Raw genomic sequence first — 25,993 nt, 5'->3', positions numbered from 1 at the left:
TTTCCCCCCACTCAAATTAGGGAGGTAGCGGACATCTGGCCTCATATTGCTACTTCCAAGGTTAGTTTCGACAAGTTGAGTCGACTAAAAGCTTTATTGTTTCAGAAGCATGTGGCCCTTACATCTGCTAGCGAGACCTACGCACTTCAGGTGGCAAGGTCATCGGCGGAAATACAGTCCCTTTTGAATACTGACTTTCCAAGTCACTTCGGTGAACTGGTGGGACGTATATTTAATGCATCCAGCACAGCTGGTATTGCACATTTGTTCAAAGCCGTTGGTGTTGGTTTTGCTCACACCTTCTCTTCCATATTTGGTTTAATACCTTCGGCTATACACTCTATTTTCGGAAGCATTTTTGGGGGTTTCCCGATTACTTTGGCTTTGTTGGTTGGAGTCTTGCTATTATTGCTATTTTTTCGCAATGGCTGTCCCGCCACGACGAGATCCTATATTGCTGCTCCCGTCAGCGCAGCTGTGTCATGAACGTATGATGCAGCATTTTGGAGCTACACTCCTGGCCCATTTGGAGTGTGACTGGTCTCTGTCATTCAGACCGGTTTTGGATTGTGTGCAACCCGTGTTTCGGTGCCTTTGGTGCTTGTTTGAACATGCACTGGATTTCTGCCTCTCACTGCAACGCCCTACAGTGGTCGATCCTGATCTGTTGATGTTCCCGATTAGGGCTCATTCCCAGACTTGTACACTACGTTTGCGTTTGCTTCGTGAGGCGGTTTATGAGATTCCCTTCCTGGAGGAAGAGGGTTTTGTCTCATTCATAGGCCCTGCACGGGGTACCGCCCTGAATGGTTTTGGGGCTTTGGAACACACCTGCTCCGTGGTACTTTGTGGCGTGGATCTTCCGATATTGACATATATCGAAGTGGAGGAGCTCCTACGTTCTATTGCTTCTGTCTGACAATTGGATTTTTTATTTTTTTCCTGCAAAATTGACACTATATTAAATTTGGCTTATCGTCACATGTTTCCTAAATTTATGACTTTGTTGTCTTCTGACCTTGTCGAAATATATGGTTTTATATATTGCTTATATTTGGGGCATACTTTTATATTATTGGAACCACTTGCTACCGACAAGGGGAGGGTGTAGTGTGGTTAGTTTTACATATCCTTTGCGCATTAGCTTCAGGCTTTAGGCCTTTGTGCACTTTGCCCTGAATGTATTTTATTAATTTGCTGACAGTTTAGAGCCTCTGTGCACTTTGCTCTAAATACTTTTTATTAGGCTTCGTACTGTTATTTTTTAAATAGCCAGTTCTACGGTGTTGTTTTTTATTCATATCACACTGTTTTGCCTACTTCAGCAGTGGAGTTCTCCATAACATATTCACTCTGTGCTTCAGTCAAGGATACAGTCTGGTACATTGCCGATAGACGTGGTAGGAGTTTAGATTTGGCATTCCTGCGTAGGGACATTTTGTGATCACGATGACATGTTAGTTATAAAATCACTTCCTTGTCCCAATACACGCGAGAGGGAGATTCCGACCAAGGAACCACAACTAGACGTTGACTGCCTCGTTGCAGATGCTGAACCAGATCACAGGTCTTTGCTCAGGTATGAGGGCTGATGTCTCCACAGTGATACGAAAAGGCAAGCTAGAAGCTTAACATGCTGTGCTCTAAATAGAACAAGCAGAGGGAGAGTAGAAACTGTTAGGCACTATGATAGCTTTGTTCTTATGTTTTACTCTCCTGGTGACTATTTCAATCCTACTGTGTTGTATTGTTCTGGTTATTGCGGCTCACGCCTTATTAACTAAAATACAGTTGTTTTATTAAATCATTATATAAAACTTATACTGTCTTTGTCATTTGTATATGAGATCATATTGTAAATGAGAGAGTTGGTTTGGATCTGAGTGACCACGACTTCCCTGAGAAGTTCCAAAGATGTCATGCTCTCGGCTGCCTAATCATCTCTTCCCTGAGGGGGAAATGAGGCACTGCTAGTTAGCCGGAGCAAAAAACGGATTTAGGGTGACAGCGTTCCTTACACGTGGGTCAGATTCAGTCCCCGACACCGTTATCGATCCTGCCGCCTAGAAATCCAGTAGTCTCATTTAGGACAATGAGAGCCCACGCGACACACTGTCCTGCACCGTGTAGTTTGTCAAGGCAGAACCTGATTTTAATATTAAACGTATACTTTGTTCTTTGGTTTAGCCTTCTTGTTTGATGACTCGAAATACCAAGATGAAAATTCTGTATAAAATCTGACTTTGAATTGTTTCCTTTATTTTAATCACTACTCTGACCTAAAAATATGTGTTTATGATGGATAGCCAGAGGCTTCTATGCAGTATCCAGAGCAGGCTAAGCTGGTGCAATATGTTTTTTGCTGATGGAAACTCACAACTGTCGAAGAACTAGGAGGATGAGAAAGGATTAGGACAGGTTCAAGAGGTGATCCCAAATTGTGTGGGCTTCGGGTATCCTGAGTTTATGGTCAGTCTTGTTATGACCTGGAACATTAGAAAACACAGAGGGTCTTTTGCCCTGTAAAACAGGAATGTGACAGGAAAATGTAATGAGTTATCATAACTATTGTTTAAACGAATCCATTTACAAGTGATCAAGTTATACAGAGTCTACAGTTTGTTTCTGAAACATATTAACAATGCGAATTCAGGATGTAAATTATGTAAACTATAGACCCAAGCTATGAGAAAATCTGAAATAGAAGCCTGCATCATAAAGGCAGCATCAGTATTTATATAACAACAACATAGTCACAAAGCAGTAATAATGTTGAGTGCCACATTTTCCTATTCATTATTTTCTAGATTGTCATAAATATTAATTTCTGTTTATTCTGTTCTCGCTTTTCCTCCTTCAATCAAATTTCAATCTCACTAATACCAAAGAATACATTTCCAAATGCTGTCTCAGAGGTATATGTATATTCGGTAGGTTTTTTATTGTTATACACAGTTCTGCACAGTTATATTCACAAATATCCAAGAACTCTATGACTTGGGAGCGCAAGATGTCCTTACATGATAACCAAAACAGGTTTCACCCCTCATATAGTCTGCAAAGCGGGGACTTGTTTTTAAAACAGTTAACATTTAATCAAATTTGATTATTCATTCTTTAAAAGAAAATCATAAAAATTGTAGAGCAGCCAGAGCCAGGTTCTTTTTGGATAAAATTAACTCTGCCCAGAACTGCTCCAAAGCTCTTTTTCAGTTGGTCAAGACCCTTTCTGACCCTGCAAGTATAAAACCTATTGTTCATGTATCACAGCTCCAGTGTAAGTAGCTAGCCACCCTCTTCTTCAAATATGTGGCAGATATTCAAGCCTATTTCTCTCCCACATCAGAAGACACTCTTCACTGCAGGACCTTGCTGTCTGAGTTCTTATTTCCTCTGGACCAGCTGTCTTTTCTCTCTCTGCTGTCCTCTATTAAGTCAGGCTCAGCCCTTGACCCTTGCCCTCCATCGGTCTTCTGCCAGCTCGAACCACAGTCCTTGGAGATACTTATTCAAGCCTAAATACCTCTCTTTTGGAAGGCATTGTTCCAACTGTATTGAAACATGTAATGGTCAAGCCTTTGCTGAAAAACCCTAATGCGGACCCTCTCATCTGGTCAAATTATAGACCAATCTCCCTTCTGCCCACTCTATCTAAAGTGCTTGAAAACATGGGAATAGACAGCTTACATCATTTGCAGAAACTAGCAGCCTGTTTCATCATTCTCAGTCAGGCTTTCGAGCAGAACATAGCACGGAGTCAGCACTTCTGGCACTCACAGACTATCTGAGGCAATAACTGAGAATGGGTTGCACTTCAGCGTTAATTCTTCTTGACCTCAGTGCTGCTTTTGAAACAGTGAACCACAACCTACTTTTGGAAAGGACTGGAGCATATGGGTGTACAATACACTGCTTTATCTTGGCTAAGCTCTTTTTTGCAAGATTGGTTCTTTCAGGTGACTCTCACAAGTACTGCTCTAAGTTTTATCCCCTTCCTTTTGGAGTTCTTCAAGGCTCCACATTAAGTCCCACCCTGTTCAATCTCTACCACTTGCAGACATAGTCGAAAACTTTGCTCTGTTAAATGAAGATGACACCCAGATTGTGGTCTCTGTCTCTGTCATCCCAGGAAACTAACAGTACAGCTGCCTTGAATAGGTGTCTCATACAAGTTTCTACGTGGATGAACACCATTTTCCTAAATGGCATAAAACTGAGGTGTTGTTGGTAGGCAACAATCCCCATCTCTGGAGTACCCCTCTATAGCCGGAGGTAATGGACACTATCCCGAACCCAATTTCAGTGGTTATGAATTTAGGAGTTTGGCTAGACAATGAACTATCCATTGGCCACCAGTTATATCTAATAATCTTTATTTTGGCTTAAAAACATAAAATAAGTTTTCCGGACACAACAATAAGTAAATCAATAAATAAAATAAGAGAGTTCTATAACTCATCAGATAGAAACAATACATTAAAAACCCTGTTTACAAAAATCTTTAGATAAAGTGCATTAAACACATAAACATTGCATATTCCACCAAAACCCCAGACGGTCTAACCCAAATAACAATGATCATGATAGGCAGTACTTCGTTATAAATTAGACAATAGAGAATGATCACAGCAGTTAAGTGCCATTTCTTAGGAACAGCTAAATGACTGGTTCCAACCCAATACCTTTTACATTTACATATTATAGAAGCACATTTGATTTCAGCAATACCTAGTTGGGAGTCCACTTTTTTCTCAATTGTCATGCCTACAGCAAAAATCGAGAAACAGCAAACACATTCCGGTCACTCATGTCACTTTTCAAAATCCTAATGGTTCATGACCCCGAGTGACTTGCATACTGCAATAGTCTACTTTAGATGAGGCTTTCAACTTTTGGGGCAGAAGAAGAGAAAATGGGCTTTGGTACCATTATGTGATGTAAAAAATGGGCAGTCACTAGATTGATAACCTGCTTTTCCCCATCTTACGGTGACAGTGTTCAGCAGTAGAATGCCCAGTCTAAATTTTACATACAAGTGCTGAGCCTGAGGCGGATATATTCTGTCCAGATATTGCTCATACTTGGGGAAACATTTGTGGTTTAGGAATTTCCCTGTCAGCGGGCCCACCAAAGTACAATGATCGCTGTCACCTGTTACGACATCCTAAGATGGCTAAAAAAGAAAAAATGTGCTCTCCTCCTATCTCTGCCCAAAGAACGGTCGCTCAAGCTTTATTTACCTCAATTATAGACCATGGAAACATCCTAAATCTAGGTGCTAAGAAATGCTTTATCATACATCTGCAGGTGGTGCAAAATGCGGCAGCTAGATTGCTTCTTCATCCTCCAAAGTTTTACCCTATTATTTGCATGCTTTGTGATCTCCAAATTGAACGCCGTGTCCAGTTCAAAGCACTGTGTTATGTCTAAAACTGCCTAACCGACTCCGGTCCAAACTATCCCCATAGTAAAGTAAAGGAACTCTGTTTAGAGTTTGTGCTTAAGGAACGTATGCAATTTGGCCGTGAGGAAGGGGGAGGCCCTGTAAGGATGATGCAAGCATGTATGGCACTTTATTTACTGGTCATAGATAGTGAGAGGTATAAGTTCCTGCTGGCCAGATTTTGGCTTGGCACATTGCTCTTTTTACTGGCTTTCCCTATCAGAGGGATGTGGTTTCCATCCCTTCTAGCATCTCATTGTGAGGCCCCCACAGATCAATTGACACTGTATCTTACTTTATTTTGGACATTTTACTTGGATGAGAGAAGGCGATGTTTGCACCCACACCGGTTTTAGGTCTTATAGAGCAGATTTTCCTTATTTGCAGGGTCTGGACAACGAAGAGGTGATTGTGGCTGTTTTGAAATTTATTTTAAGTGTTTTTAAACCATGGCGTCCTTATTGATAATATTATTAGGTTTTATATTTTACAATTTTAATGGTTTTATAGCTTGGTGATTGTTTGGTTGTGACGTAACTTTTATGGCTGATCTAAGCCGAATAAAGTATTTTGAATGACTGAAATGATAAGCCTCTGTGTTGGCACAAAGAGCCCTCGGACCACAACATTTGTCTTAACCCCTCTATTTTATTTTAGGAAACATGCTTATTTTCCAGAAACTTATTGTTAAATATGGGATTTTGGTAGCAGGTATTGGTTAAATGGCACTATGCCTTAGCGTTTGCACTCTTACATCCAATTTATTCACACTTCCTTACAAATTTATATATCAGGTTATTACAAAGACATGGCAAAAGATTTGGTCATTTAACATCCTTACAATCAATAAGGTAACAAATAATATACACAAAATTTACCTTAGTGTGACAGTGGCCGCAATCAAGTGTGATTTCACTTTTTTGGACATCTGCTTTTTACCACATTAACAGCATGTTATTAGACACTTATAAAATTAATCTTGCATCCTCTTATTGTTGTTTCTTCGTACTTATCTTTCATTGCTTACTTTGTTCTTTCCCCTCACACTTGTCCTAAATCACTTCTAGTATAAATCATTTTTATATAAAAAAAAAGAGAGAGCAAGGTATAATTCACTCTAAGTTTTTTTTCCTTTTCCTTTTGTTAAAAAGGCACTAGTGCTAGTGCATGAGCACTTGCTAGGTTTAAAAGCATCAGGGATCACCAGAGGTGAAACAATTTAGTGAAGAACGAATGCTCAAATTAGATTACATTTTTATTTTTTTATCCTTGAATCCCCGCTCCCCCCGCCCTGCAGGCTTTACGAGGGGTTGAAACACGTGTTGGCTATCATGTAAAGAGATCTTGGGCTATGAAGATCTCTTACATACTCATGAACATGATGACTGTTCAGAACTGTGTGTGTAATGCTAAAAACCTACAGAATATCTATATACATATATATATATATATATATATATATATATATATTTATTTATCATAGACAGCGTTTAAAATATTCTTCTTCGTTTTTTTAAAGAATTAAGCTTGATTGGGAGAGGAGAAAGGTGAACGGAATATACAGATATGAATACCTATGATGATCTAAAAAATAATGAATAGGAAAATTTGACACTCTGCATTATTACTATGTGTCCGATGGGGTAGAGTTGGCCCAAACCCTAAAGAGTGTCACAGAGTTTTCCACACAAAAAAGCGAAACACAGAACAAGGCGTACTAGTTTGGATGAGGAGAGGGTTGGGCCCAAAGAAAAATTATATAGTCACAATGCAGCAGCACACTGCATTAGTGGAATACATGAATATGGATTGCTTGGACTGTCCCTTTAAGTAGTATAGTGGTACAGAAGTAAGAGATAGAAAAAGGAAGGGTGGGTACCACATGTTGTAAACATCATAGGTACCGTAAGGTGAAATAAAAATGAAGTACATCAATATATATAATAATGTAAATACAATGCTGATCATTTCCAGGTGAAATTACATATGGAGGACGAGTCACTGATGCTTGGGACCAAAGATGCTTACGGACAGTGCTAAAACGGTTCTTTTCTCCTTCTACACTTGAAGATAGCTATAAGTATTCTGACTCAGGTAAGAGGATTTCTTTTTTAATATTTTAATGGCAATAGCTGCAGTTAATACAATATTATTGTTATAATAGTATTACTACTATACACAAGATGATTTACAGATAGATATACAGTGTGCCAAGTAATATTTGTTCTGTATGAGAAAGTACAATTTTTTTGTTGACTGGTATTGTGGTTTTTTGAATTCCGGATACTGAGACATTGTTGTCCAGGTCCCAGTGTATGTGCTCTGACCCCACAATTATGTAAAATTAGCTAATTCTCTACTGATGTATTTAACTCTACAGTAAAGCCATAGTAGATGGTGCAGGAAAATAACCAATGTGTCACCTGTGGACTGCAGCACTTATTGTTCTATCCATTAGAGTGACACAGAAAGCAAAACATGGCTTCAGACATACCTGTGTAGACTGTATCCTACTCAGCAGCTTTTATTTCTTCATATAAATCAATCAAAATAACATTTTATGTGAGGAAAGAACTGCCACCTTTAAATATTAAACAAGTTACCCTCAAGTAGACTCTAGCCCACAATACAATAGCGGCCTAGTATTTAGAAGAGGTACATGCAAGAATTTAATGTTGGAATGTACCTACAGTGACTAGCCCCAAAAAGCTTTTTTCACTATCTGATGGAGAGGTCTAGTTGCAGATCCCTTAACATAAAATTATCCCAGGCATCAGACTGGATCTGTAGGATTTTTTGCTTGCAGTACCCCTGCACGACGGTAGGTGGAGTTATTCGGTTCCATGTGCATCAGCAGCGGTGTCCGCAGCGGAAGTGACATCTGTGGCACCTATATAGGTGCCACCCGGGTGCAGTGATGTCAGTCCCTTTGTGTTCGGGCCAGTCAGTGCAGATCCAGGAAGAGCTACTCCTTCATTCCCTTTTTGACTGAGCTTTTTTCAAAGTTTTGTCAAAGTTTTTTTGAGGTTTACCTCCTGGTGTGGCAAGATGTCATCTAGGAAGGCCAGCTTCGATGTCCTGCGGCACCTGTCACCAGCCGATGTTGTTGATGGACCAAAACCTTGTTTGCCTGTGGTGCCTCGAGCACAACCTCATCGAGTGTCACTCAACAACGTATCTGGCGCCATTGAGAGCCTTGCTTCCAAGATTGGGTCCTGAGCCCTATTCCTATGGGCTTGGCCTCAGGAAGGAATGCTAGAGCTCACTGGACCCTGAAGAAGTCCAGCCTTATGAACATGAAATGGATGAAGTGAAGTCAGTGGCCTGGATACTTCCCAAGATACTGGCATGCTTTCTTCCCCTACCATGGCTACAGAGGATAGAGCCTCTTTTGTGATGGTTTTGGCAAAGGCTGCGTCAGTCCTTGACCTGCAGTTGCCCTTGGTGACAGTCAAGGAAAGTTGTGGTGGAATAGATCTTACCCCTTTCTCTCAGCTACACACTAATGTCTTGACAGAGGCTCTTCCGGCTGGAGTCTCTCCATCTGAACTGCTCCTCCTGGCAGAGATTCACCGCTGCAGCCCGGGTTTCCTCACTACTTAAGCACGTCGGAGACGCGGTGGTTTTGGTGCCCTCGGGGCACAAGGAAGAGCCGACAGAAGTAACTTGGAGCAAGTGTGCTCCTAGCGGTGCCCCCGGGGCAAGGATCGCTCCAAGGAGCGCCCCCGGGGCACCAGAAGGCCCTGACTTAAGGGCCTGCACCCCCGCAGCCCAGGGAAAGAGAAGGAAGTCGCCTGCCGGTCAGGCAGGATTCCCAGGGCTCGGCTGGGCCTGTTGTGATCCTCCGGCGGGCTCAATACTCACTCCAGGATGAGTGCCTCGAGGGACCGAGGTTCGTTGGGCCCCCGCTCTCCTCCTTTGAGGTAGCCCAAGGATAGGCGGGGTGGAAACCTCATCGGAGGTTCCCGGCGTCGCCAGGCTGCTACATCCTTCCTTCGGAGCTTTGTATTGGTCCCCCCCGCATTGGAGGGCCGGCGCAGGCCCAGGGGGGAATCCCTAGAGATCACGGGCCCCAGGAGGGGCCCGTTGCAAATTGGAGTGGGTGTGTCCCGCCCCCCTCTTGTCCCTAAAGTCTTGGGTGACCTTGGCCCCCCACGGGAGGGCCAGTGGAGGCCCGGGGGGCCCCCCAGTGATCACGGGTCCCAGGAGGGGCCCGTCAGGAATGCTGAGAGGGTGCGTGCCGCCCCTCTTGGTCCCAAATGCTCACAGGAGGCCCCCATTTTGCGCAGAGGAGCGCCGGGGGCCCCAATTATCGTTCTATAGGCACTGGAGGTGCCTTCATCAAACCAGCTACCCCTAAAAGGATCCATATATATATAATCTAAAGTTCTGACTAAAGACTTAGTGAATTATTATATATTGCCTACCTTTTTTATGATATTTTGTGTGCATATGCAAATGTTCCTTTTATGGACATGCTTGCTAATATGTTTTTCTAACTTGCCATATGTTTTCTAATGTTCCTACTATGGGCATTTTATGATATTCTTATGACAAGTGCTGTGATGTAATAACGTGTTTCCTGACTACTGCTTATGTTGCAGAATACCGAGTAACCTGTGTGTTATGTGTGACTACTGCTAATTTGCAGAGTAACTAATGTGTAACGTTCTGACAACTGCTAAGGTAGCAGGATAGTACTGATATGTGATGTTTGGTCTGATAATTGCGTTGTGTACAATACAGTATATTTTCATATAATCTGGTGTTGTGTTTCCTTTGTGGTGGGGATATTGCGTCACATGTGTTGTGTGTGTTGTGCAAACGCTTTACACATTGCCTCCGGGTTAAGCCTGACTGCTCGTGCCAAGCTACCAAGGGGGTGAGCAGGGGTTATCTTGGACGTGTAACTCCCTTGCCATGACTAGAGTGGGTAGGTTCTGCCTGGCTGAGGTGCATACCCTAGCCAACCAGAAGCCCCATTTCTAAAAGGCATGAATTGTGATTATTAGGATAATGAAACACAACACTATTAGAGCAGTGACTAGAAATGTGAAACCGAGGAAAAGTCCCACCATACTGTCACAAGAGTCATTCTAAAACCCCTACCTGCACTACTAAGATTCTACATGAGAGCAATAGCAGTGTTAGTCCTAAGCTGCCCGTCTAGTCCCCGGAAGGAATCCTTTTCCCCATACCTGTGCTATAGATAGAAAAGAGGTCTGTTGGTCTGCTGGAAGGCCTCCCACATGGATAGAGAGAAGTCTCAGAGTTTCAGCAACAACTGCGACGAAGACGTGCAGCATAAAATGGCTGGCTGGAATGTCCCCTCTGATGTGGTGGGGTCAGTGTAGTGTTTCATTATAAAACATGTTGTTCTTCTAAGAACTGCTTTGATTTGACAAAATATATTTTTCTGTGATGGGTTGACATCATACTCTTTGCACCTGCAATACCCAGTATTTATCATGTGCAGCCTTGGGTTAAGCACGGGATGAAAGTGGCGTGCAAAGAAATGAATATCAAATTCTGCATGGAAGGGCATCTGATAAAAATAATAAAACATCTCTACTAAAAGTGAAGCTGTGCTAAAATAACAGGAGGAATAAAAATGGCTTGTAACTAGGGGAAAGGCCCCAGGCCGCAGTTCCAGAGCTATAAAAATGTCCCATTGTATATCCTAAAATAAACTTACAGCAGTTTCCTCACGCAACACCCACCCCTGATAGTTTGGTGGTCCAGGCTTCCAGCGCCCATGTCAACACTGGTGCATTACCTACCACTCCTCCGGATAGGGAATCCATGAGGCTAGAGACCCTTGGGAAGAAGATGTTTTCTTCCGCTAGTCTGGCTTTGTGGTCTGTGAACACGGCATGCCTTTTGGGCCGCAACGTATACTCTCAGTGGGATACAGTTGCTCAATTGCTGCCTACGATTACTGAGTAGGCCCGGGCCATGCCCCCCCAAGCAGTTGCCGATGGGAGAGATGCAAAAAAGTTCACAGCTTGATGTGAACTTGACACCACCGACTCACTAGGCAGAGAGGTTTTTTTGACCCTTAGGTGCCATGTCTGGATACATACTACTGGCTTTAATGAGGATGTCACATCTTCTTTGATGGACATGCTCTTTGATGGCTCCTGTCTCTTCGGAGACAAAGCACTCAAGAGATTTAAGGACAGCCAGGCTACAGGCTTATCTTCTGTGCCATTCCCAGTCCACTTTCCATCCCTTCGGTGGCTATGGAAGAGGCTACCAACTGCGCCAGTTCCTGGCCAGCCACCATGCTGCACTTGCTCCCCTGTCTCTGCGCAGTCAAGGGCACGGTATCCACAAAACTTGAGGATCAGATAGCCATAGTTCAGGTAGGTTGACCACCCCCCACCCACAGCACCTGCCTCCAAACCCTCCTAATATGCCCTTATAACATCACGGGCACCCAGTTGGTAGCAGGATACATCATCATCTGTCCAGGTGGTATTCTGTAACATCGGACAAGTGGGTTTTGCAGATAGTCCGAAAGGGCTACTCTTTCCCCTTCGTGACTTTTCCTTCACCTATGCCATAATTGCATGCCCAGCTGATGAGGGTCATCATTCTCTTCTCCACATGAAAGTTGTAAATCTCTCGGCCAGGGTAGCCTAGAGAGGGCCTTGATGCCAGAAGTAGGTTGTGGTTGCTATTCCCGCTTCTTTCTGATGCTGAAGAAGGATGGAGGCCTTTGTCCTATCCTAGACTTGATCCCTACTATCTCAAGAAGGAGAAATTCAATATGCCCTCAACTACTTTTTTCAAGAAGGAGAAATTCAAGATCCTCACCTTGGCTTGGGTTCTGTCTGCCCTGGACTCAGGACACTGGATGGTAGCGTTGGGCTTGCAGGACGCATATTCTCATTTCCCTGTCTTGCCTGCCCACAGACATTACCTGCGGTTCAGTCGGCCAGAAGCATTTCCAGTTTGCCATGCTCCCCTTTGGCCTGATATGCACTCCTTGGGTATTCACCAAGGTGAAGGCGGTGGTTGCAGCTCATCTGCGGAAAACAGGGGTGTCAGTCTTTCCCTATCTTGATGACTGGCTGTTGAAGTCTGGCTTGCCCCAGGCTGTCATCTCCCACCTCCGCACTATGTTGAGCCTCCTGCACTTGCAGGGGTTCAATATAAACATGCCCAAGTCACACCTGAACCCCCTCTCAGATGCTCCATTTCATTGGAGCTGTTCTGGACACAGTGCAGCTTCAGTCTTATCCTCCTGAGCAGCGAGTCCAGAATATTCAGGCAATGGTACCGATGTTTCAGCCTCTATCCTGAGTTTCGGTGAGGCAGACTCTGAGGCTGTTGGGACTCATGGCCTCCTGTATCCTGGTGGTGACACATGCTCATTGGCAAATGCAGGCTCTACAGTTGGACTTGAGGTCCCAGCATCAGGGGAATATCTCTGACATGGTCCAGAGCTCGGAGGGAACTGCAAACTTCAAAAGGTCTGCAGTGGAGGCTAACTAACTAACTGTGATCGGATCAGCAGCAGATCCTTCTCCTTTCCCCAATCAGATCTCACAGTAGTGCCAGATGTGCCACTCCTGGGATGGGGCGGGCATCTGGTAAAGGTGGAGATCAGAGGACTCTGATCTCTGGCAGAGTCCGGACTCCACATCAATTTGCTGGAACTCCAAGCAATCCGACTGGCATTGAAAGCCTTTCTACCCTTCATCAAGGGAATACTTGTTCAGGTGTTCACGGACAACATCACCCACATGTGGTACTCCAACAAACAGGGCTGGGTGGGGCCATGGACCCTTTGTCAAGTAGCACTCCATCTCTGGAGATGGCTGGAGCCTAAGGGCATATCCCTGATGGTTCAACATTTGACAGATTCTCTGAACACTAGTGCGAATGAACTCAGTCAAAGACGGATCACGAATGGCATCTCCATCCAGAGGTGGTGCAAGGTCTCTTTTGAGCAGTGGGGAGAGTCTTGGTTAGATCTTTTTGCTGCTGCCAAAACGTGCAATGTCAGCAGTTTTGCGCACTGGAGTTTCCAAGGCATCTCTTACTTGGAGACGCTTCTCATCTCAGGTGAAGCTCAGGCCTCCCGTATACCTCTCCACCTATACTATTCCTGCCCAGAGTTCTCAAGAAGATCAAGTATGACTGGTCCCAAGTTATTCTGGTGGCTCCGGACTGGACACAGAAAGTATGCACTCCTGAGCTACTGAGCATGGCCATCGATTCTCCAATCAGGCTGCCTCTTCGGGTTGATTTTCTGTTGCAGCAGCAGGAAAGGGTTCTCTACCCGAACCTGTCCAGTCTCTGCCTTCTTTCATGGAGATTAAGTGGTAGCAGGTGATAGCTTTTGACCTTCCTTCTGAAGTCTGAAATGTCACCTTGGCAGCCAGGCGTCCCACCACTAAGATGGTATACGCCTGCCGGTGGATAAAATTTGTGGCTTGGTGTTCCAACAGAAATGGTAACCCCATTTCCTGCCCTTTTTGTCAACTTTTTCTCTTTATTTTGTCTCTTGCCCAGCAGAGCTCTGCTCTGGACACTCTCAGAGGCTATCTTCCTACTATTCCTGGATTCTTCAGATTATTTGATCAACCCTCTCTTTTCAAATCCTCTATTGTACATAGATTCTTGAAAGGACTGGTTCATCTTTTTCACCCCTTCTTCTTTTTTCATGCCTCAGTGGGACTTAAATCCGGTTCTTACATTTTTAAAGTGTGTTCCTTTTGAGCCACTTCATAATTGTCCCCTGCAATCAAAACCACTTTCCTCATGGCTATATCATCTGCCTGACGAGTTAGTGCGCTGCAGGCCTTATCATCTAAGCCTCCCTATTTATCCATCCATATTGAAAAAGTGGTGCTTCACCCACTGGCCTCTTTTCTTCCAAAGTCACACCTTTTCATGTATGTCAGTGCATCACCTTACATATTTTCTGTGCTGCACCTCACTCTTCCGAGGATGAGGAATGTCTCTATGGTCAGGACCCCAAACAAGCATTGTTGTTCTACCTTGACTCCACACAAGAGTTCTGGATGTACGATCAGCTCCTCGTGGGGTAAGTCGGAGCTAAAAGGGGTCATGGTGTGCAGAAACAAACCATCCCCAGGTGGGTCATCCTCTTCATTAAAATCTGCTATGCATTGGCCAAGAAACAAACCCCTGAGGGTTTACACACTCATTCTACCAGAGCCAAAGCTACAACCACTGCATTAGCACATGGAATTCTAGTCCTGGATAGCTGCCAAACAACAAAATGGGTTTCCCTGCACACGTTCACCAAACATTACGGCTTGGACAGCCAAGTTTGTCATGACTGGCATTTTGCTTGTTTGGGCCTGTATGACTTCCTCGTCTGAAATTAGTCCGCAGACCCACCGCTGGGGATGGTATTGCTTGGGTATCTATTTTAAGGTAAGGAATCTCCTCCAGGATTAGTCGTCTTGGCGGTCTGGCGGTCATGGCTGTCCTAATCCTCCAGGACAGTGCTGCTCTGGGGATTATGACTTATTTTTCTGCCAGCAATTTCATAGCGGTTTCACTGCCCATGCACTTGGCATGGCTCCCCGGCCCTCTGGCTTTGCAGGCAGTGAACATTGTGAAGGTGCTGGTGCACCCTGCGCACTATAGCTTTGCCGTCGGCTCTATTGTGAGCCAGACACAATGGTGTGTAGGCCGTTTCCCGCTGGGCCAGCAGGCGGAAACTAATGTTTCCACCTGCTGACCCAGCGGGAAACTCGTAATGGGCCCAGCAGGGAGGCTGCCACAATGGTGGCAACCTACCTGTCTGAATTTTGGCGGACGGGCTTTTCCGTCCGCTGAAATTATAAGGCCCTCTATCTAGCTGCGGATTCCTTATTGACCCACCCATCCTTCCCGCTGTGCGAATAGATTTCTAGAGAGAGAGGGCTGTATCCCTTTCAGGGCCCCAAATTATCCACACCTGTAGTCAGTGTTCTTCATGTCTCTGCACATGGGAAAATGGGATCTTAATATGGCAGACGCGATATCTGTCACGTTTGTGACAGAGTATACCCCTCCACCAATATCTAAATCAGGCCCTTAATCAGAGACAGCTTCAGGTTTGTTCCGCTGGAGAAATTTTAGCTACATAAAAGGGACCGAGTCTAAAAGTAGAAATCGTGACTGGGGAAAGGCACAAAAAGAATCCGCTCGACTAGAGGACTTTTGGGCCTTTAACACTGGAGCTTTTCCAGCAAAAACCAGTGGCTTCAGTGGGACTTCATCCAGCAGCGCTCTTACTTTGAGAGGATTTTGTTGGAAACTGCCTGCAACCATGGCCTTGCTGGAGGACTTTGACTTCCTTTTCAGAGACTAAGTCAAAAGATAAAACCTTTACCTGAGACAAGTCCACTTAGTATATCTAACCTATCCTCCATCACGTTTAGCCTGAAACCGCACCTTGATCCCAATCAGCCGCGAAGTGACTGATTTTTATTGGTGCTTTCTACCTCAAATCTTTTTTTAAAAATTGTATTGTTGATTCCCCCTATTGGAGCTTTGCCATTTTCTCTATTTTTATAAATTGGCTGTGGGATTTTCATTTAATTGTGGGTTTACATTTTAACTGTTTCTGACTGCTAAATACTTTACACATTTTCCTAAATAATGCCTTTCTGCTTTGTGCCACAGTTACCAGTGTTGAGTCCAGGTTTAAATTATTGAAACTGTGTTTTACCCTAACATGTTTTGTGGTCTCATTCCTTGTGGAAGACTAGCATCCATCCTAATTAAGAGCCTACATTCTTATATTCTGTAACTATAAAGAGTGTTTTGAATAAAAAAGACAATGAGCGCCACAGCTACATGTCCATAGTCATACAAGATTGCTACACTCGACTGAAAGCAGAGGCTCACTTAAACAGTCCTAGTTTACCAATGGAATACAGATTAACTTTAAACATGTTCCTGCACACTTTAAAAGTAGGCATTCTGGTTCTGGATGTGAAGGTAAGCATTTCAGTCTTCTCTAGGCAACTCATTGGTTCAGTTATAAATTTGCATACTAATACCTTCCTAAGTATTAGTTTGGTCCTACTGGAAAGGCTTTTTATACCTATAATATAATTAAATAGCTCTGTAGATTAATTATTTATTAAAATATATTTTATCATTTTTCTTTATTGGGTATTCTAAAATCACATCGTTTTTTTCCATAATCTTCTGTCTAGAAGAGTGGAGTGTGTGGACATGTGAGAAAGGTATGTTTGAAATGTACAATCCGCCTTTGGCACTTCTGACAATATTTAAGAATCAACCTCAATTCCAGCATCATGAGTTTTCGATATCACTGATAAAAAGGCTCCCATTCCTGGTGCTATCTCAACATCCAGGTCTTCAAATCAATCCTGTTGGCATTTTGAAAACAAATTCATGGACTTCTGGATACTTTCAGTATGAAAACAGGAAAGATAATACTGATATTATATTTGTTTATATTTATTTATATGTTGTTTTAGATAGTTGGAACCAGACCCATCATGGGCAACAGAGCTCTTTACTATCACAGTGATACAAAGATTAAAGGATTGATAAATATATACTCAGCATGTGTTATTAGAGATTAAAATGGTTGGGCAGTTGTTCTTAAATAATCTCGGGTCAAGTCAGTAATAGAGGGTCATATGAGGATAATTAAATGGATTGAATCCTCTTAAACTCATAAATACTTAAGCATCTACATAGCCTCAGAAACATAGGTTCTGAAACAGATTTAACAGGTAACCCACAATAATCCTTCTTATTAGCAGCTGACTAGTATTTGAATCATATCAAGAACTGATGTTGGAGAAGCAGAAATTTTAATTCTTTCTTGAAAATGAAATAAGTGGAGTTGGTTTTTGGGGCACTTCCCCAAAAGAAAGGATTCAGTGATTTGGATTTTTTTTAAAAAGATCGGAGACCCCAGTCAAAGAGAGAATGCAATTCGAAGTTCACAAGATCCACCTGTCATGCTGAACTTGTGTGACGAATAGTTCAGTCTTTATAGAGTTCCTTGTGTATTACACAGGCTAAGTTAAATAGAATTCTGGTATCTGTGTGGAGCCAGTTAAAAGTGATCAGAATGAGAGTTATGTGTTCAGAGGTTTTGGAAGCGGATATCAGCCATGCTGCATCATAATGGGAGGCTCCTAGCAGGGCTACGAGGATTCCTATTATACTAGGGCAATGTGATTGTACTGCAGTTTTGAATTCTTCAGCTCATAAAAGGGGCTTAATATACCTCAGAAGATTGATTGATTGAGCAAATTTCTTCTAAGGTATTTATGCCGATTCATGCACGTGTGAAGAATGAGGTTCTTATCCATAGTGAAACCCATTGATTTTGTGGTTTCAAAAATGGCTAAAATTACAGTCTAGAGGTCTGAATCTATTTTCGCTGAAATAGGATCAGATAAATTATTTGATGGCTTGACCAGGTAACTATGTTCACCAAATCAGATTGTGTTATCTCCCTGAGTGATGACTATTTTTCAGAGATTTTGCGAGTTGCATTTTTAATAGATCAATATTTGGTTGTAAAGTCAAGTGAAAGCTCAATGTTGTTGTAGTTAGTTTATTAGTTAATAGAAACCATAAACCAGGACAAGCCAAGCAATCATAAAATCCTACTTTCATCTGCAAGACTAAAAACAACAAGGTTAAACAATTTAAAAATCAGTAAATCATACCTGTTTCAGCTTAACTGAATGCAGGAAAGGTGTGCAAAAAGTGCAGTGTGCAAGCGGTCGAGAACATGGGACATGCTAAGCGTTGAGCAAAGAGGTGCTTTGTGCTGATGATCAGGAGCATAGAACATACATAGGCAAATTTAAATGGCCTCCTATCCAACCATTCATGCTATAAAGTGCAATCGTGCCAACTGTGATTATGCGCGCAATCAACGGACATGCTATACATAAAAGCATGAAAACTAATTAATTTCCCACAGGTCTATATGTGAAGGAACTTGTAGTTCGTTGCCAAACCCTGCCAGAGCAGCTGGGATGCTCAGGAGAAAGAGAACATCGTACACAAACAAGCAGGGGGCGTAATGCATACATTATTGTGAACAGGAGCTACCATGTGTCCATAAGGCATTATAACAAAATCCAGAACACTTGGTTGAAGCTGACCGAAGACAAAAAGGCCCAAAATAGACAGGATAGGGGGCAGTGTCCCTCGTACCCTTCTCCTAGCAGCTCACCAATTTAATTAATTTACAAATCATGAGATAGGGGGCCAAATTTCTCTTATGGGCCTCCTAGAAACCCATGGAAAATAAAAATAGAGACTTTCTAGAGTTCCCCTTTTGGCATATGCCCTTATCTAAACCATGTGAGATTTTCAGTAACTACAGTGCCTTTATCCGTTCATTAAAAATTGCTAGAAACTGCACCAATCAAATGTTCAGCATAAATGTTTGTGGGTTTATGGCCTCCGTGGCTGCCGACCTGCAGGTTCTTACTCCCAGAGCTAAAACCTCTTTACATAATCGTGCCTTCTGGTGCACTAGAATATTAGGGCATGAACAAATTGTGTGTATGAACGTTTCCTTCACCTGATGACACTGGCAGCACAATGTGTCCTCCGATTGTTCCCTCTTCTGCCATTTAGGTGTAAAGTCTAAAGATGGAAGAAGACCAAAGCACATTTTTATAAGTTCCCTCTTAATGGTCCTTGCAAGTAGCATAAGAATTTATCACCAACCAACCACGTGCTCATTTTCCTAATGTTGCTTTATCCTCCAGGCGGCTTTTCTGCTGGATGCGTTTATGCAGGGCTTTCTTGAAGAAATGTTCACTCTTGTTCAGTTGCCATAACTCTGCAAGGCCTAGGTTCTCAGTACTGTTCTGTAGGTACTTTGCATAGTGATTTTTCTCCTCTTTGTAGATTAATTTCTGCCCAAGCGAGGTGTGCTAATGTATCTTCAGGGGCACTCCTTAAGGGGTGACAGCATCTAAAAAAAAGCCCCTTGTCTGGTCAAGCATTGTTTTACCAGAGAAAATTCAAGTTTTACCTTGGTGAGGGAGGCAGACTTTGGTAGCTGAAACACCAGTTTTTATGTTCATAATATAAGCTTCTCCAAGTTGTCTGCGTCTTCACCCAGCATTATCTCACCTCCATAGGATATGGTGGGAGTCAGTTTTGATTTTATCATCTTAATCAATGCTTTTAGTTTGTGCCCCCACAGGCGTTTTTCTAAATTGGAAAAGGCAACGGTTAGCACATTTGTTTTCCCTATAATGGCTTTTTTTTGCAACAAAGGAAGCCCTCAGATCCAGTTGGAACCCTAGGTACATGTAGGTTGCTGTTCCATTGACCGTGGACACATTGAGGTACCATTTCCCCTGTTTGGAAATTTGGCAATTTAGGGGTATAACTTTGGTCTTTTTGAGGTTGATTTCCAAATGATTATTGGTTTAGCACTCAGCAAGCCTGTTGATCAGTCTTTGAAGGCCTACTCGGGTATTGCTTAACAAAAGCAGATCATCTGCATATAGGATGTTGCTCAACGGTTAGCCACCTAAACCCTGTGCATGCGACACCAGCTCGGCAAGGGACGTGGGAGATGCAAGATAAACAGGTTGAACAAAAGTGGTGATAATACACACATCCCGGCTTCAATCCTAGGGAGGTGCTGACCTCTCTGGACTGGCAGTGCCCGCACCCTACCTTGATCTTAACCTAGGTATTTGTGTATAACTGCTGAATTGCCCTCAAAAGCTTTGGCAGAATTCCCCACCCACAAAAGCCACTTTAAAATCCAAAAAACACATGAATAGCGGAGTGTGGGTGTCAGATGCCCATTTCATGATAAGTCCCATGGCCATCAGATTAGAAAGAGTCCCTTGCTTTTTGGTGAACCCCGTTTGAGTCATCAGCAAACTTCTACCCTCTATTGCCCACTCCAAGAGATCTTGCAGGAGTAAGGTTGAAATGTATTTAAGGTCCACATCTAACAGGCCTATCAGTCGGTAATTACGTGGGGAGGCAGCTGCCCCACCTTTAAAAGTGGGATGAATAACTGACCTTCTCCAACTCTCTGGAATTCTTTCGGTCAACAGTATGTACTTGAACATTGTGGTCAGGAAGCTTGCCCAAACCATAATGTTTTCTTTCATAAGGGCTGTCGATTTTCCATTGGGACCAGGTGCAGAGTTAGTATGTGAGTTTTCAATAGCTTTTACAAGTGAAGCAGTTGAATATTCTAAGATGTCTAAATATCATCATTACTGTTGTTTTTGGTAAGTGCCATATTGAATGGCCCGCACGGAGTCCAGGGGCAGAAAAAGCATCTGCAAATCTCTTTGAATGTTCTTTTAAAAAATGCACCCATTGTTCCTTATTTCTACTAGCATTGTTTGCCACCCTGGGGCCCATGTCGAGCTTGCCCACAACGCTTCATGCTGGCCTTTCGTATGCGACCAGACCCTTTCTTTTTAACCCCTTGCGATCAGTTTGAAGGCACTTTAACAATTCTCAATTCTGCAGTGAGCACCGTAATTTCTGGCGAGCTCTATTAATCTGAGATCTAATATGGAAAATTTACTTTGGCCAGTTGATGGTCCTATTACGCATGATACTTATACCTCTATGTGAGCTGTTGGCTGGGCACCTTGCCACTAAATACTCCGAGTGACATTCCCATGCCTTTATTGGATTCAGCTCACTAACTGATACTGCTTTCGGAATCCCCACCACACCTCCTGCTAAATCTCCAATGTTGTCCGGACTCCATTTGAGGCCCTTTAGGTTCTCAGTGTGAGCATCTTCTTGCACTATCCAGGCACAGTCCAGAGCAGTTGTGTTGGCACTGAGCCAGATGTTTTGTGGTTGGTGATCACTCTTTGGTCTCTGATTGAATTTGAAATCAACTACCCTGCTATACAAACTGGCACTCACAGTGGTGTAATCAAGATTGAAGATCATTTTGTCATAGGACCTTGTCCGAGATGGTGGGATGTCCCCTGGAAGACAGCCATTCAACATTATCAGTCCAGCTAGCTCACAGGCCCTCAGAAGTTGTTCCTAACATTATCATGCCTTCTACATGAGGGATAGCTTTAATGCGGAAGGGCATTTGGTGCTTTGTCACCGTCCTCATTTGTATCTTGGAAGAGATTCAGTTGGAAGTCACTAGTGATTTCCAAGTTTGCCATCCATGTGTCTCCTTTCCATACCAGGACCAGGTTGATCAAATTCTCCATGATTGCTGCTTTTTCTTTTGGGTTAATATAAATATTAACCAGGACCAACAGGGGTGTCAGCTGCTTCTCCCACTCGTCCAGGCGTTGTGCCAGTAACCATGGCTCGTTTATATCTAGCGACTTGACCTTTGCTGTTAGGTTAGAGTTCACATAGGTGGTTAAACAACCTTTTGCTCTTCCATAAATGCTACTTTTGGATGCCAACCTGTTGTGTTCAGTGAACCCAATTAATGGAATGCTGGATTGTGCCTCTTGAACAAAAAATAATATCAAACTTGTTGAAGTACTACTACAGCAAAGCGCCTTTGATTTTCAATGCAAGGTCTCCCATATTCCAAGCGCAGATGCTCAGATTACCATGCTCCATTTCAATCTTTGTGGCATTCCGCTGATAAAACAGATGAAAGCCAAATTCAGTTGTCAATTTCACTATATCTGGTTAATAATCTTATTCTTGAGCCCTCCTCCGCATGGGCCTTTATTGTCTGGATCATCAATCACATTGGGGATGAGCAACCCACTGCGTCTTTTAAGATTGAGGGTGCCTGTTGCGTCAAACCCACCTTTTGTTTCTGGCCATTTTCTTCTGTGTCTTTAAAAAAATCTAGACTTTCCTTCACTAGAGCTAGGAAAATCTGAATTGTATTACAAGACCGGAGGCTCCTATTATACTTGTTTAAAGCATATTAATAACAGAATCAGCAACATTTGAAATTGGTTTACAATACAAAGTTCTAAAAGTGGAAACATTAGACTAGTCTGCCAATCTAAGAATGTCCTCCAAGCGGGCACCCACCCAGAAGGCCTTAGAAGCCATAGCTCCTCTGGCGGAATGTGCTCCAAAAGAACTGGTGTCAATACCCGCGAGGGACATAATCCACTTAATCCAACGAGCAAGGGTAGGAGAAGATACAGGTTTAAAAGGTTTCAAAAAGGAAATCAACAACTGGGGAGACGAGGATGTTCTTAAATCCGCAGTTTTTGCAATATAAACTTTTAAGCAGTTTCCAACACAGAGTTTAGGATGTGAAGGAAAGTACGGATAATGAACCATGGACAGATTTGTTTTTGTTCTTCTATGAATTCTGAATGACACAACAGTAGGAGAAATCTGCGTGAGCAAACATCTACAGCCTTAACACCAGGTACATGTTTCAATGAAACTAAACATAGCAAAGTTGTTAATTTTGCTGAAAGCTATTTAAGAAAAGGAAATTCATTATCCTACCAGGAAATAAACAAATTCAGAATTAAATTAACATCCCACAAATGATTGCATTTAGAAGCAGGAGGATTAGAAAATCTTACTCCCTTCAAAAGACGAGAAATAGCAGATCTTTAAGTATTTACAGTTCTGTATGTCTTACCTTAGGAAGCCAAAGAAGCTAAAAAATTAATGATTAAAGTTCCATCGGCTGAAAAGGGATTTGAGTTCCTGTCCAAACACCAGCTACACCAGACCAGCCAGGTGGACTTATAAGCTTTTGTTGTTCCCGGAGCCCAAGAGTGGAAGATGTACTGGGCAGCTTCTTCCGAAATTCAGGGGTTCTTCAGGCTGCCCCAAAATTTTCCATGCTACCAAGGTTAGTGAATGATTGAGAATCATGTTGTGAGGACGATCCTCTGGGTTCAGAAGAAGACTGGGAAAGGTTGGAATTAAAACTGGAAAATTAATTGACAACTCTAGAACTGAAGGGAACCAAGGCTGAGTTTGCAGAAAAGGAGTTACACCGAATTTCAAAGGAAGGTTGTTCAATACTGAAGGGTGAAGGCACCAGTCGCTGGAGTCTTTTAGATGTCAGGAGCACCAATGCGCTATGATGTTCAGTTTTCCTGGAAGATATTGTGCTCGGACTGACAGTTTCCGAAGGAGGCAAAACTCCCCAAAACTCTTGGCTACATCTGCTAGAGGTTTTGATTTTGTTCCTCCAAGATGATTGATGTATTTTACCACGGAGATATTGTCCATATTTAGAAGAATAGAACAACTTACCTTGGCCTTTGCGAAAGTCTGCAGTGCAAAGGAGCCTGCAAGTATCTCTAAACAATTGATGTGCAGTGCGGACTCCTTCTCTGATCATACACCTCCAGTCGAGATGTTGCCACTTCTTGCACCCCAAGCTGTCCGACTTGCATCTGATTCTAATACTAGATCTGGGGCCGAAGAGAAAATTGCTCTTCCGTTCCAGGCTTCCAAATGATCGAGCCACCACTGTAGGTCTGCCTGAGACTCCCGATCTAAATGGATTATGTCCGAATAAAGAAGACCTTTGCGAAGATGTTGAATCTTCAGCCTCTGAAGGGCTCTGTAATGTAAGGGACCTGGAAATATCGCCTGGATAGAAGAGGCCAAGAGACCCACGATTCTTGCCAGGGACCAAAGCAAAAGCACAGAAAGATTGAGAACTTGCCGAAGTTCATGTTTTCTTCGATTTGCTTTTTGCTGAGGGAGAGACAAAGACATCGTTTTGGTATCTATAAGAAACCCCAGAAATTCTATCTGAGTTGAGGGAACAATAAAAGACTTCTTCATGTTGACTAGAAAACCTAGGGAATGCAAAAGATGTGCAAATGACACAATAGGGTATCCTTGTTCTGGGCCATAATGAGAAAATCGTCTAAATAAATGATTAATCTTATTCCTTGTGCTCTTAGATGAGCCACTACTGGTTTCATTACCTTTGTGAAGCACCAAGGTGCGGAAGTGAGCCCGAATGGAAGAGCTGTGAATTGGAAGATTGAACCTTCCCATTGAAATGTGTAGGAATTTTCTGTAGAATGGATGGACAGGAATAGCGAAATAAGCGTCTTGCAGATCTAAGTGTACCAACCAATCGCCCTCCAGCAGAATGTCTCTGAGATGGGGAATAGTTTCCATTTTGAAATGATTGTAAACTACATAATTGTTGAACATTTTTAGATTGATTACTGGACGAAATTGTTTGTTTTTCTTTTGAACCAGAAAAATGGTATTGAGAAAACCCGATGGATGAAAACGTGCTTTCTGTATCACATTCTTCGAAATCAAAGAAAGAATCTCCAGATTGATTAAGCAGGTTTGTTCTAGGGAAAATCTCAAAGGAGGTGGAGGGTGAGTTTGACGAGGGGTTTGATAAAGGTCTGTGCAATACCCTTGAACTGTTTGAAGAACCCATGGATCTGCAGTAATTTGGTACCGACTTGGAAGAAAGTGAGCCAAACGCCCTCCCATAGGGAGAGGACCAAATTGAAACTTCTTACCTAAGACCTGTCCTCATCTTGGATGGAAACCTCTGCTCCTAAATGCTCTTCCCCTTTGAGGGTAGAACTGAGGTTTGTATTCGTGTGAGTAGCAAGAAGAGCCTCTGAAGTAGCTGCCACCACGGGATGCAAAACGGCCGGTAAAGTGACGACTCCCTTTACCGGCCCTGCCAAAAACTCTGGAATTGAAGATCTTTTTCAAGGAGAACTGAGCTTTGTCCAGAGTGGCAAAAGTAGATACATATTTGCTCAGCTCTTTAACAAAAGAGTCCCCAAAAAGAAGCCCATTGGCTTGTTGTCCTTCCTCCCTGGTAGCCAAGCTGCCCAACTTAGGGCCCATCTTTAACAAAATACTTTTATGCCTCTCTTGAGAAATGGCGGTGTTCGCATTGCCCAAAATACATATTGCTCTTTGGGCCCAGCAAGATAGGACATCAGGATCTATTTGTGAACCTTCCAGCCTAGCCGCCTCTGCTAAATCAAGGATTCTAGTCAGAGGACCTACTAAATCCAAAAGCCTGTCTTGACAAACTGACCAGGCCCTATCCACCCCTCTTTTAGAGTCCTTACCATACTTAAAGAAACATAAGACGATATTTGGATCAATAGCGGGAGTGGAAGTAATATTATGAGGAAGAAAGGGACGTGGAAATTCAGAACGTAATTTGTTTCTAGTGGATTTATCCAATGAATGTCTCAGATGGAGAGAGACATAATCAGCCACATGGTCAGACGGGAACCATTCTGAAGAATTCAGGTGATGTATTAAGGTAGGATTAAACATCGGTTCCCCCATACAATCAAGAACAGTGAAATTAACGTTGCTTGATGAGTTATCCAAATCAGATAGAGAAATTTTGCGCCTTTTCTCTAGAGGCCCTTGCCAGAGACTGTCAGAATCCTGGTCATTATCATCATCCACATCATCAAACTCCATATCATCATCCGTGTCCCTCAAATGGGTAATCTTAAGTTGCAAGGGACCCTTTTCCACGTTATTAGCCTCCTTATGGGGGGAAGGACCAGAACGTTGGGAAGAACCTTCAGTGAATGAGGTAGATGGACCCTTAGTAAGGGTATGTTTCTTCCCTTTATTTAA

General features: G+C 42.9%; 1 protein-coding gene across 2 annotated transcripts in view; it reads left to right on the top strand.

Moving 5' to 3' along the window:
* DNAH6 (dynein axonemal heavy chain 6) overlaps positions 1-25,993 on the top strand; it is a 1,211,389-nt gene that overhangs the window by 1,075,627 nt on the left and 109,769 nt on the right. For both annotated transcript variants that reach the window (XM_069236637.1, XM_069236634.1), the window contains exon 69: positions 7,418-7,537. In XM_069236637.1, coding sequence (XP_069092738.1) covers positions 7,418-7,537 — 120 coding nt within the window. The remainder of the gene's footprint in view (positions 1-7,417; positions 7,538-25,993) is intronic.

This window comes from Pleurodeles waltl, chromosome 1_2 (genome assembly GCF_031143425.1).
Source record: "Pleurodeles waltl isolate 20211129_DDA chromosome 1_2, aPleWal1.hap1.20221129, whole genome shotgun sequence".
Taxonomy (NCBI): Eukaryota; Metazoa; Chordata; class Amphibia; order Caudata; family Salamandridae; genus Pleurodeles; species Pleurodeles waltl.
Note: the sequence above shows the minus strand (reverse complement) of the source record. Positions and strands in the feature narration are given on the sequence as shown.